General features: G+C 40.7%; 1 protein-coding gene across 1 annotated transcript in view; it reads left to right on the top strand.

Annotated features, from left to right (window-relative positions):
* Positions 1–457: 457 nt before the first annotated feature.
* The window catches only part of NUB1 (negative regulator of ubiquitin like proteins 1), a 32,942-nt gene continuing 20,525 nt past the window's right edge, over positions 458–12,874 (top strand). The window contains exons 1-5 of the mRNA XM_034759950.1: positions 458–680; positions 2,423–2,620; positions 6,203–6,320; positions 6,433–6,600; positions 10,725–10,783. Of these exons, the coding sequence (XP_034615841.1) occupies positions 2,613–2,620; positions 6,203–6,320; positions 6,433–6,600; positions 10,725–10,783 (353 nt within the window). The 5' untranslated portion in view covers positions 458–680; positions 2,423–2,612. The remainder of the gene's footprint in view (positions 681–2,422; positions 2,621–6,202; positions 6,321–6,432; positions 6,601–10,724; positions 10,784–12,874) is intronic.

Raw genomic sequence — 12,874 nt, forward strand, 5'->3', positions numbered from 1 at the left:
TGTAAAAGGTTGCAGGATGTAGCCTCAGCTATCCTGGTTACAGTCACAGTTCTGCCTAAACAGGGTTTGTGTACACAGGGAAATTGACCAGGATAGCTATTCTGGAGTAGCTCAATTACACCATAATAAGGATCCTGGAATAGCTAATGCTGGTGTCAACGTCCCCCATGCAGACAGGGACAGAGAGAGGATCCCCCGGGGGATCTGGGCTCCTGCACGTGCAGATGGGCCCTGTGAAGAGAAGGAAGAGAGGAGACACAGCGGGAGGAAACCTTGGCAAAGGCACGTAGGAAAACGAGACATGTAAAACGGAGACAGCTACATCTAGATGTTCAAATCCAGCCCCATTTACAGTGACGGGGGGCGGGGAGGTGTCTCCCGTTCCCGCCCCGCCTCTTTCTTACCACGGCGGGGCCGGGGCCCGCGGCCGGTCACCTCACTAGATCCCCCCCCAGGGCCCAGGCGGATGGCGCCCCCTAGGGGCGCGCGGGAATACGAGGCTAAGATGGTGGCGGCGCCGGCGCCGGCCTGCACGTTTCCTGCACACGTGAGATTCGTTCCCCGCACCCTCCGCCGCTTCCGGGCTTCCGTAGGGAGCCGGCTGCCCCGCCTCCCGCTGACCTTGCGAACGCGACGTAAACAAACGGCCGGGAGCCCGCCGAGCAGCGGCAGCTACACAGGTGAGCGAGCCCCCGGCGGGTGGGGGCGGGGCCTTCCCGCCCCTGGGAGAGACTCAGCCACGCGCTGGCGCAGCCGGGCCCCGCCCCCTCCCCTTCCTCAACTGTCCCCGCCCCCAATTGCCTCTGCCGCCTACTGTGTCGGGGGACGCAGGCGCGGTGTTGCCCGGTGCCCCCGCCACGCGCACATTCCCCCCTCCCTGCTCCGGGAGTGATTCTCCCCGTGACCCCCCGACCCTGCCTGGGGATCGCGGCACCGGCCACTGAGAAGCAGCCGCCGCTGAGGCCAAAGGCGGCAGCTGGGCTGGGAGCTCGTCTGCGCTAGCAGAGGCCGGGCCCAGGGCTTCCCCCCCCCCCCAGTGGCTTTAGCGCTGCGACAGCCGGTGTTAGGCGGACAGGCCTGGTTAGGTTAGAGGTGGGGAGATGACCCAGTGTTTAACCCTCCCTGCCTTGTTCTGCAGCCCTTTAAACTGCGCGGGGAGCGAGCTGCAAACCTGAGATCTAGGCATGCTTAAAAACCAGATTGACTTATGTGGCTCAGGGCTGTCAAAAATGTCTTGCTCTGAGCGCCATAGGTTGACTTAGTGCCTGGTGAATTCTTCCATCGATGTAGGTATTGCCTCTTGGCCCAGGTCCACACTGCCTATAACTACGTCGCTCAGGGGTGTGGGACATTCACACCCCTGAGCGACACAGTTATACCGACCTAATTCCCAGTGTGGGCAGCCCTATGTGTATGGGAGAGCTCCCCCCATCTACATAGCTACCACCTCTCTGGGACGTGGAAGACCTATGCTGATGGGAGAAGCTCTCTTGTTGGCCTAGGTAGCATCTTTACTACGCACTACAACAGCACTACTGGAGCAATGTAAGTGTAGGCAAGCCCTTGGAGAGATGAATTAACCACATCAACAGAAACGCGCTTTGCATTGCTATAGGACACGTCTGCACTATGGTGCTGCAGCGCTGTAGTGGTGCCCCTATGGTGGCTGTAATGTAGACATAGTGTTTTACTAGTGTATACAGGTCCTTATAGAGCATAGCATACCACCCTACTCTTATTATATTTGGATACTTTTTATTTAAAAATACACCCAAGTTCTGGGACTGGTCGTACTTTTTATCACGATAGCCACATATCCTAAAGATAATGACAGTGCCATTTCCACCCCCCCCCCCCCCCCCCGGAATAACTAATCTCTCATTTCCATTAAGCTTGATTCTTTGGCATGGTTAAGTCGAACAGTGCCACAAAGACCAAGTTGCATTTGATTATCTGCAAACGGTTAAAGGCAAGATTAGCCACTGCCACAGAAAGAGAAAATGTAGAGCTATAATTATTTTAGTACTTACATACCAGTCTGCATTTATGAAATACCCCATCACTGCTGCATCATTCTTTCACTGAAGCGGGAATGCTGGATTTGCAGGAGCAGTGGCTACACAGGCCAGATTTCTCTGGGAAAATCCAGGTCTGCATGCCTGGTAGAGAATCTGAAGTGTATGGGTCCAAATCCTTCCATGGAACTTCTAACATTAACCACCATGACACTACTGTGGTCTTTAGGTCCCTTTCCAGGAGACCGTGCCACATGAGCTTCCCCCTTGAGCTGGCCATGCCGCCTCACTTCGAGCAAAGCCCCAAGTTATGTGTTTTTCTCAGTGAGCTTTTACCCTTGCTCCCCTCCCTCTACGAGGCTGCCAAATCTTATTTCTTTACCCATTTTCTCTTGTGTGTCATATAGAATAGGGGAGCAACTGATTCTGTGACTGCTTTTTATTCATAAACATCTGATGTTATATTCAAAACATCCATTGGGAAATACCCCCAATCTTTTATTGAAAACAGCTTTGGGAAATACCCCATAGCTTTTAGTGACGCAAGGCATCACGAAAGTGAAAGTTGAATCGTTCCAGGAACATTAATGTCGGACGATGGAGAGGTACGTCTAAATGTTTTATTAAGAATTCTGTTTTGAATACTGCAGTTTACTTGTCATAAATGAATATTAATAGTAAGATCAAAAAATGGCTCTAAACTTTGTTTAATAAACATGGATGATTTTTATAGGTAAAAAAGTGGCTTGCATCTTTGCCTTTACAAAAGTGAAACTACTTTGTTTTTTATATAAATATTCTTAAGATAGTTTGTTAGAACGGGAGTAAAATACATTTAACTTATGATTTTTCAGTCCCTATTTTCTGCTTTAATAGTTTAATAAAAATAACAGCTAAGCTTGATTTACAAAACTATACCAAAAATGTTGATAGTAAAGCCACTGTATGTATGATCAGTTTTCAGATTCAGTTTGAATTTAAAATTCTGCACATTGCAGTTAGTATATTCTCCAATGTGACAGATATATTTTGAAGACTTAGGGAAATGGAAGCTGTTACAAAAAGAACAGATCTGGAGTTTTAGTAAAACATCTAAAGGAGGTTTGCATGTAGATACAGTGTAACAATTTGAGATTTTTTATCTGGTCTCAACAAATGTCAAAGTCTCTGTTACTTGGATAAATTATTATTTAAGGCAATATATGTTAAGTAAAATATCTGCTATAAAATGATTTCAGAATTGAAAAAAAGATAAAAATAGTAAATAATAATGGGGTAAATGAATAAAATGTTGACTAAAAAAGAAGTGATTGTGTGCGGATGAAAACATAGGGGGAAGACTGTATTAGTAATACCCCCTGTGCTTTATTCTTATTTGTTTGGAGTTCAATATGTTTATCCTGTTTCCACTTCTTTTGGAAGATGATATTCTGCCACTGCCTAAAAAAAAGTCCCTTCAAGTAAAAGAATACATTGCTCACTCTGTGCAGCGGCACCGGGAACTTCCAGGGACTAATAGTCAAGAGTGTATGTGTGTTAGGCTCTTTACTCTTAAGCCTGGAGAAGGACTACTCCAGAGTAATAGAAACAAAACAGACAGGGCAGCTTACATCAGTTTCTACACAATTAACATTTCTATTTAAAAACAAAAAACAAAACAGTTTCTTGTCTTTGTGGTTACAAACAAGCTTCCAAATGTCACCCAGTGTAAATTGATCTCGTGTCGATCAGATTACAGGGAGGCTGTCTCCTGGTAAGGGTAACCTTTGCCCACAAGTTAAGTTTTTGTTTTTTAGGAAGGGAAGACCTTTTCAAAATCAAATATTAATAGAAACATTTCTTATTTTTTCCCCATTTCCCATGAACTGTCTGTAGCACTGTCCTAATATACAAGATCGGAAGTGAAACTATCTACAAGCAAAAGCGAAACTGATTAATCTATTTTAACACCCAGTTTTAGAGGAATGAATGTGTAAATGCCAACATTTAAAAAACCTTTCCATGTAAACTGAGGAATATTTTTTCTAAATAAGCTTGGGTATCTAGGGGCCAAAAGTCCTCCACCAGAATCCTTCCTGTGCATTCACATTTTTCCCTTGTATCTCCTCCATCTCTATCTCTTCCCTCTCCCCACTACCTTGGTTTCCTAATTTACCAGAATGTGACTCCTCTAACTTGGTAGGCCAATATTAAGCTGTTCAAGAGTCTTACCTCCCCCCTCTCTGAGGCCTGCTTTCACTTTGCCTATTCTGGCTGAGGCAGAGATGGAGTGTTAGAGTCACAAAGCAATTTATTAACACAAAGTAAAGGTTGCCTGGTAGTATCTCATGCCTTTTCTCAGGCTTCTGCCAAGGGTAGGGTTTGAATTTATAGTGTATGCGTGTAGCTCAGCTTCAATGATATCTGTACTATGTCCCCTGGAGCCACTAAATTACTGTGACAATGGATTGCCGACACACCCTCATACATAGGCTTGCTGCACATGCGCGTTTCAATCTCTGGCTTGCGAGTTTTAGCACATAATGTTCTAGACAGCTAAACTCTTCCATATTAACTTTGTCAGCATTAAGTATCAGAGGGGTAGCTGTGTTAGTCTGGATCTGTAAAAGCAGCAAAGAGTCCTGTGGCACCTTATAGACTAACAGACGTATTGGAGCATAAGCTTTCATGGGTGAATACTCACTTCATCAGTTGCCACTATATGCATCTGACGAAGTGAGTATTCACCCATGAAAGCTTATGCTACAATATGTCTGTTAGTCTATAAGGTGCCATAGGACTCTGTCACTTTTGTCAGTATTGCTTTTCCAAAGGGGCAGTGGGTGCCATGGACCAGCTGAGATAAAATGTCAAGTGAATGAGATCAGTGGGGGGACAAGTAGAGCCATGGTATGTGGAAAAACGAAATAAAAAGAACCTGTTGATTTTGTAAAATGCTGGCTTTTTTGGAGGGCTGTATCTCAAGAACACCTTGCTGAAATGACCCCAAATTTGGACCACTAACACTACCCAGCATCCCCATGAGACACAGAAGTTTTCAAGACAAGCTGAGTAAGCATGCAGATTTTAGAGTTGATCTTTAAACAGAAAATGCTGCTCGACCTTCAGTATAGCAGAGTTGGCACTTTGATATAATGAGTGTTCTGATTTGGTTCAATGGGGCCCGGAAGTTTAGCTGAGCTAATAGCCTCCTGCTTATCCAATCAGTGAGAGAGTAAACTCCAGCAGAGAGCAAGAGTTGAAACTATTCCTTGGCTTCCCGCTGTTGCCACAAGCTGCCAACATTCCCACAATGGTAGCTAGGTAGGTTAGTAAAGACAGAGCAGTTGTGGCCAAAACCAGGACTGTTGGCAGTTAAGAAAATGGAGAAAAAATAGAGCATATATGGTTTAAAAAGTGATTTAAAAATTCTTTTAGTTTTTATAATCAAAGATGTCACTGGTACCCTAAAAAACATTGGGCCCTGATCCTCCAGCTAGCTCTGTTCAATCCCAGTGGTTAACCTGCATGGAGCCAGCTGCAGGAGCAGGGTCTCTGGTTTTTTTTTTTAATATATTATTTTTAACTTATGAATTTTCCTTATTAACAGTGAAATTACAATAAAGAGAAGTATATAAAAACAGACTAAAGAAAATACTGTAGAATTGTCAGCAAATTTCCATCTCCAAGTTTAAATGAAATTTGAAGAGTTAGTTCATTTATTGGTTTCACATTGTACTTCACTTGTTTGGTTATTTATACGTAAAAACTGCATTACTGATGTTTTGCTGGCAGCCATTATCTTGCTGAAATCAACACTGGCCAACACATTTCCATCCTCCTGTGCAACTGGTGTAATAAAAAGAAAAAATGTTAATATTTAAATAGAAAAGTTTTTCCAATTATTACATAATTATCAGAGCACAATAAAAATTGAATTAGAATCTTTGTAAATTTGCTTTGTGTATTTTTAAAATCCTATATTAAATGCAGTCTTCCTACAGAACTCTGAACAATACAGTGCATGTTCCCTGAGGCCCAGATCCTCAAAGATGGGTGATTTAAGTAAAAACCGTGGGAGGTAGATGTCTAAATACCTTTGAGGATCTGGGCCTGAGTTAAACAAGGTATTTTGATTCATCAGAGAAACAAACATACAAAAAGATTAGTTAGCTTTTTCATTTTTCCTATTGTGTTTTGTATTAAAGAATGGCGCAAAAGAAATACCTTGCAGCAAAACTTAAAAATTGTTTAAGAGAAGACAAAATTCAGCTTTGGAAACCTCCATACACAAATGAAAATAAAGAATCTGGTCTGGAGTTGAAGGTACGTATTCTGCCTCGTTGTTCTGCAGTCATTTTTTTCACTTTTATTTCATACACGACACATTTTACTATTTTATGTTTTACTAATGTATGTTCTTTTATTTTTCTGTTAGGAGCTTGCACAGAAATATTCAGCCAAGGTGAATCTCGGTGAAAATGAAACGGAGTGCATTCTTGAAGAAATAAGATGTGAAGCAATTGAGCGTGGAACAGGAAATGAAGCTTATAGGACAACAGGGGTTGCAAAACTTGAAGTGGTTTTACCTCCTAAGATGAGAAAAGTAAGTCTGTATACGTTAAAGTTATGAAAAGAAGCATAACTAAAATCTATAGTAAAGGCCGTACAACTTTCATTAATTCTGTATCTGATGCAAAACATTTCATTTGTGCAAAGAAGCTAAATTGATTGGAGAAGGAAGGAATTCAGTTCAGTCATAAAACTACCTAGAAAAAAAATAAAACACATTGCAGCATTTCCCTCTTTAGGGTCATTCAGAAACAAATTCTGAGTGGAGAAAAATGAACCAAATTTAACTTGATCTTTTCTGATCTCACCAGCCAAGTTAAAAGTAAATGTATGGTGCTCATTCAGTTTTACTACTTCTATAAAACATCTAAAATTGTCAGTATATGGATATTGTTCTTTTTATATATTCTTTGTTTAATCACAGTTTTAATTATAAACAAAATACTTATTTAGGCACAGTAAGTAACCCCAAAACAACACTATCTTTTGTCATGTAAAGGACACTTATGTGACAACTGTATTCACTAGGGCTGTCAATTAATCGCAGTTAACTCGATTAACGCAAAACAAATTAACTAGATTTTTTAAAAAGTCACGATTAATCACACTTTTAAACAATAATAGAATACCAATTTAAATGTATTATAAATATTTTGGATGTTTTCTACATTTTCAAATATATTTATTTCAATTACAATACAGAATACAAGGTGTACAATGCTTGTTTTATATTTTTGTTTATAAATATTTGCACTGTAGAAAAGATAAACAGAAGAAATAGTATTTTTCAATTCCTCAGACAAGTACTGTAGTGCAATCTCTTGATCGTGAAAGTGCAACTTACAAATGTTTACATCGTTACCTGAAAGGGAGTACAGGCATTCACATGGCACTGTTGTAGCTGGCGTTGCAAGGTATTTACGTGCCAGATATGTCCCTTTGTGCTTCGACAACTGTGACGGGTTGGATCACAGAAACCCCCTTGGGAGCTGCCACCAGATGTGCAAAGACTACCCCTGCTCCTGTTTTCCCTGCCAGCTCAGGACTCCAGCACCCCTGTCTCGCTGAGCCAGACACTCCCGTCTGGCTCCAGACACAGACCCAGGGTCTGAATCACTTGTCCCAAAGCTGCAAGTTTACTTGAAAACAGCCCACAGTAGTGTGCTTGTCTTTAGCACTCAGATGCCCAACTCCCAATGGGGTCTAAACCCAGATAAATCCGTTTTACCCTGTATAAAGCTTATACAGGGCAAACTCATAAATTGTTCGCCCTCTATAACACTGATAGAGAGATATGCACAGTTGTTTGCTCCCCCAGGTATTAATACATACTCTGAGTGAATTACTAAATAGAAAGTGATTTTATTAAATACAGACAGTAGGATTTAAGTGGTTCAAAGCAGTAACAGACAGAACAAAGTAAGTCACTAAGCAAAATAAAATAAAAAGCGCGAATCTATGCCTAATCAAACTGAATACAGATAATCTCACCCTCAGAGATGCTTCAGTAAGTTTTTTTTCTCAGACTGGACACCTTCCAGGCCTGGGCACAATTCTTTCCCCTGGTACAGCTCTTGTTGCAGCTCAGGTGGTAGCTAGGGGATTCTTCATGATGGCTTCTCCCCCTCTCTGTTCTCTTCCCCCCTTTATATATCTTTTGCATAAGGCGGGAACTCTTTGTCTCTCTGGTTTTCCACCCCCCCTCACTGGAAAAGCACCAGGTTAAAGATGGATTCCAGTTCAGGTGACATGATCACATGTCACTGCAAGACTTCATTACTCACTTGCCAGCACACACATATACAGGAAGACTCACAGGTAAATACAGCCATCTGCAGACAATGGGAGTCATCAAGATTCCAAACCATCATTAATGGTCTACACTTTACACAATTACAATAGGCCCTCAGAGTTACATTTTATATTTCTAGTTTTAGATACAAGAGTGGTACATTTATACAAATCAGATGATCATACTCAGTAGATTATAAGCTTTGTAATGATACCTTACAAGAGACCTTTTGCATGAGGCATATCCCAGTTACGTTACATTCACTTATTACCGTATTTTCTCTAAAACTATATCAGTTACATTATATTGACTTATTATCAAGTTTTTATAAAACCATATAGACTGCACAACGTCACAACTACCATTCCAGAGGTCACGCTTCCATGCTAAATTTAAATTGGTATTCTCTTATTGTTTAACAGTGTGATTAATCACAACTATTGTTTTTTAGTCTTGCGATTAATTGAGTTTTTTTAAAATTGTTTGACAGTCCTAGTATTTACTTTAACTATGATATACCTATATACCTGAGTAATACTGTAAATTGTAAACTTAGTTACTTTAAATGGTAGATGTCCGCTTTTAATGATACGACCTGCAGATATGTTTGCATTGGTTAATCTATGGGTCAGTTAACTACTTTCCCAAACTAGCCATCTGAGGCAAATTAGCTTGAACTTGCTAAATCCATTGCTTGAACTTGACACAGAATGGAAAAAATAGTTTGTCTAGTGTGTCTTGTACACTTGGCCATGTTACAAAACCACCAGATAGAGGACTCAGCATATTTGAGAACTTTTCTTCAAGAAATATCAGGTCAGAACTCTAGTACTGTATATGACTATATAGCTGGGTAGATGAGGACATCCATGGACACCATGCTTATGTACCTGCCTCAGGTCAGCACCGTTAGTCCCTGGTTTTTCACGGTTTCTGACAAAAATGACTAAATTTTCCTCAACATTTAAAAAAAAATCATCTTATTTTATAGACACACCAGTTGCAGCTCCATAGTTAAGGCTGAGTTCTGCACTTTAAAGCAGGGATTCAACCTCTTGTTTTATTACAAAGAACAATTGCACCCTCTGTTTAAAAGAGAGAAAATTTACTCAGTTTTCTGAATGAATTTACTTTTGCAAAGTAAATCTTTTTACTGTTGATATTTACTAAAAAAGGAGTCTTTTTTTAAAAACATTTAGCATCGTCTGTCAGACCTTTGTTGTTGTTCCAAATTATCTCAGCTCAGGTATTATCTACAAAAAAAATTGTTTCTTGAATAGATCTAGTACAATGGGTAGTTTTTTTTATGATTATTATTAAAGAAGTTAGAATTAGTCTTCATGACTGAAAGTTTATCATTCAGCAGAGGCTGGACAATAATCTTCATAGAAATTAACCAACTCTTTGAAAGTGGCTGCAGTTTCCTATTTTTAATGTGATTGAGGCCCCCGGTTGCTCTTAGGGGGGCTTGCCTGTATGGGGAAATTCACTGATATAATTATGCAGCTATAAAATTATACCACTTTCATTATATTGGCATAATTCCTTTTATTAGTCCCTAAACACTTTTATTCTGGAATACATAGTGATATAGTTTCCCTGATGGACAGACCCTTAGCAAAGATGACCACCACCTCCATTCAGCAACTTTCTGTTTCCTGGCTGCATCGTGGAGTGAGTCAAGATCACTTCACTCCCACTGGTAACAATAGAAGGTAGTTTACATCGCTGCTGAGGGCGGTCTGTGCTCTTATTCATATTGACAACAATGAAAGATGAAAGATGCAGTACTTAGTGTTTCTGAAGGAGATTTTATGAGCCAGCCTCTGCTGAAAGATAAACTTTTATGAAAAATACTGGGTGGGGAAAGCCTTAATGGTAAAACTTTATTTGAAAAAACTATGCATTGGAATAGCTCTACTCAATGGGGAATGCGTTGTGGGTGCAGGGTATGCACCCTAAACAACCTTAACTCTGCTCTGTAGCATCACTATGAGGAAAAACAATCTAATATGTCTCTGTCTAATCTGGGACCACAAACATTAATAGGCTTTAATTATAATCTGACTATTCTATGGCAAGACAAAAAAAGCAGAGTTAAGGTTGAGTGCCTTAATTGTGCATTTCTATAACTTGTTTGGATTTGAGTTAACCATAACTCTGAATTTCCTGGCTTTACAATGATTATTTTGGGATAATTTCAGCATCCCTGTAAATCATTACTATGTGTAGTCTCAACCTTAATACTATTTTAACATAGTTTTTGTCTGAAAATAAAGAGAGAAATTGTGGCTGTTCAAAAGTAGTTAATTAAGAAAATGCCCAAAGTACCTGGATACCATAACTTTTAAAAATATTTACACTAGACCAGAAAAAACTTGCTGGAGACTAAATTGATCATCACTGGCGAGGAACTAAGATCCCAGTAAGTATAATAATCTTTGTCTTATTTCCACTTTAAATGGTTAGTGTCTTCTTTTGGTTTCGTGTCATCCTTTTGCATAGTGCTTTATTACGGTATGTTCTAGATCAGGGGATCTCAAACTTTCATAGGGTGCATATCTTGATAGTGTGTGTCTCATGGACACATCTTGTTTATGACTACATAACATCTCTAGTTACTGTGGCAATTGCTTATGTGGAAAAGTCATGTGATTTAACATGTAGCAACAAGGTGAAGGGTTAACACCACATGACTTTTAAGCTAGTTTGCCATGGACCACCATCATATGCTTAAAAGGCCATTAATGGCCCATGGACATAGTTTGAGAATTGCCACTCTAAATCAATAACCAACTAGAGATTCTGAGAGTACGAAGTGTTTTCCTTTAAATATATGCCATATATGAATGCCTTCCAACTACTTGGTCTGTCCTGGCCACTTTCCTGGCTGTTCTGCTCTCCCCGTCTCAATACCTTAGGCGTTCGTTTTTCTGGGTTTACTGATTTCATTTTTCAGGGTTTATTTTTAGCAATTTTTTGAGTTTAATGTAGAAGCCCCCAAATCAGGTTTTTGGGGAAATTTCTCTTTGTATATACTGTAATGAGTAATGTATATTATTTACATTATTCATTACATAATATATACTGTAGTAAATACTCTTTGCAATGTTCCCTATTGCAGTTTAACACGGTACTGTTTAAAGCACACTATGGAACCTTTAGTGCACACCAGCAGGGTCTGTGTGGACCAATTAATGAGCAACATAGTAGTTCCCTGTAGTTTGCATTACTGTTTCATGTAGACAAGCCCTTAGATACAAGGAATGATTTCTAGTGTTTTTCCATTGTTTATTGGATAAATACTTTTTTTTCTTTTTATTGGGGGTGTTTTATTGCTGTTTATTGATTAAAATCTAAACTCATAGACTCATAGACTTTAAGGTCAGAAGGGACCATTATGATCATCTGGTCTGACCCCCTGCATGCTGCAGGCCACAAAACCGTCCCTACCCCTTCCCTTGACTCTGCTGTTGAAGTCCCCAAATCCTGAGTTGTAGTGACTTCAATTGGCGGAGAACCCTCCTGCTAGCGATCCCTGCCCCATACTGCGGAGGAAGGCGAAAAACCTCCAGAGGCTCAGCCAATCTACCCTGGAGGAAAATTCCTTCCCAACCCCAAATATGGCGATCAGTAAGACCCCGAGCATGTAGGCAAGAGTCTCCAGCCTGACCCCTGTTAGCCATTATACTATTTACCTACCATTGCTTGGTATTCCTTGGCTAATATGTTTTACCATTAAACCATTCCCTCCATAAACTTATCTAACTTAATCTTAAAACCAGACAGGTCCCTCGCCCCCACCGTTTCCCTCGGAAGGCCGTTCCAATATTTCACCCCTCTGACGGTCAGAAACCTTCGTCTAATTTCAAGCCTGAACTTCCCCACGACCAGTTTATATCCATTCGTTCTCGTGTCCACATTAGTACTAAGCTGGAATAATTCCTCTCCCTCCCTTGTATTTATCCCTCTGATATATTTAAAGATAGCAATCATATCCCCCCTCTGCCTTCGTTTTGTCAGACTAAACAACCCGAGCTCCTCTAGTCTCCTTTCATACGACAGGTTTTCCATTCCTCTGATCATCCTAGTCGCCCTTCTCTGCACCCGTTCCAGTTTGAGTTCATCTTTTTTAAACATGGGAGACCAGAACTGCACACAGTACTCCAAATGAGGTCTCACCAGCGCCTTATACAACGGAAGCAGCACCTCCTTATCCCTACTAGATATACCTCGCCTAATGCATCCCAAGACCGCATTGGCTTTTTTCACCGCCACGTCACATTGTCGACTCATAGTCATCCTGCGGTCTACAAGGACCCCTAGGTCCTTCTCCTCTTCCGTTACTTCTAACCAATGCGTCCCCAGCTTGTAACTAAAATTGTTGTTAGTCATCCCTAAATGCATCACCTTACACTTTTCACTATTAAATTTCATCCTATTTCTGATACTCCAATTCACAAGCTCATTCAAGTCTCCCTGCAGAATATCCCTATCCTCCTCCGAATTGGCAACA

Source organism: Trachemys scripta, chromosome 2, assembly GCF_013100865.1.
Source record: "Trachemys scripta elegans isolate TJP31775 chromosome 2, CAS_Tse_1.0, whole genome shotgun sequence".
NCBI lineage: Eukaryota > Metazoa > Chordata > Testudines > Emydidae > Trachemys > Trachemys scripta.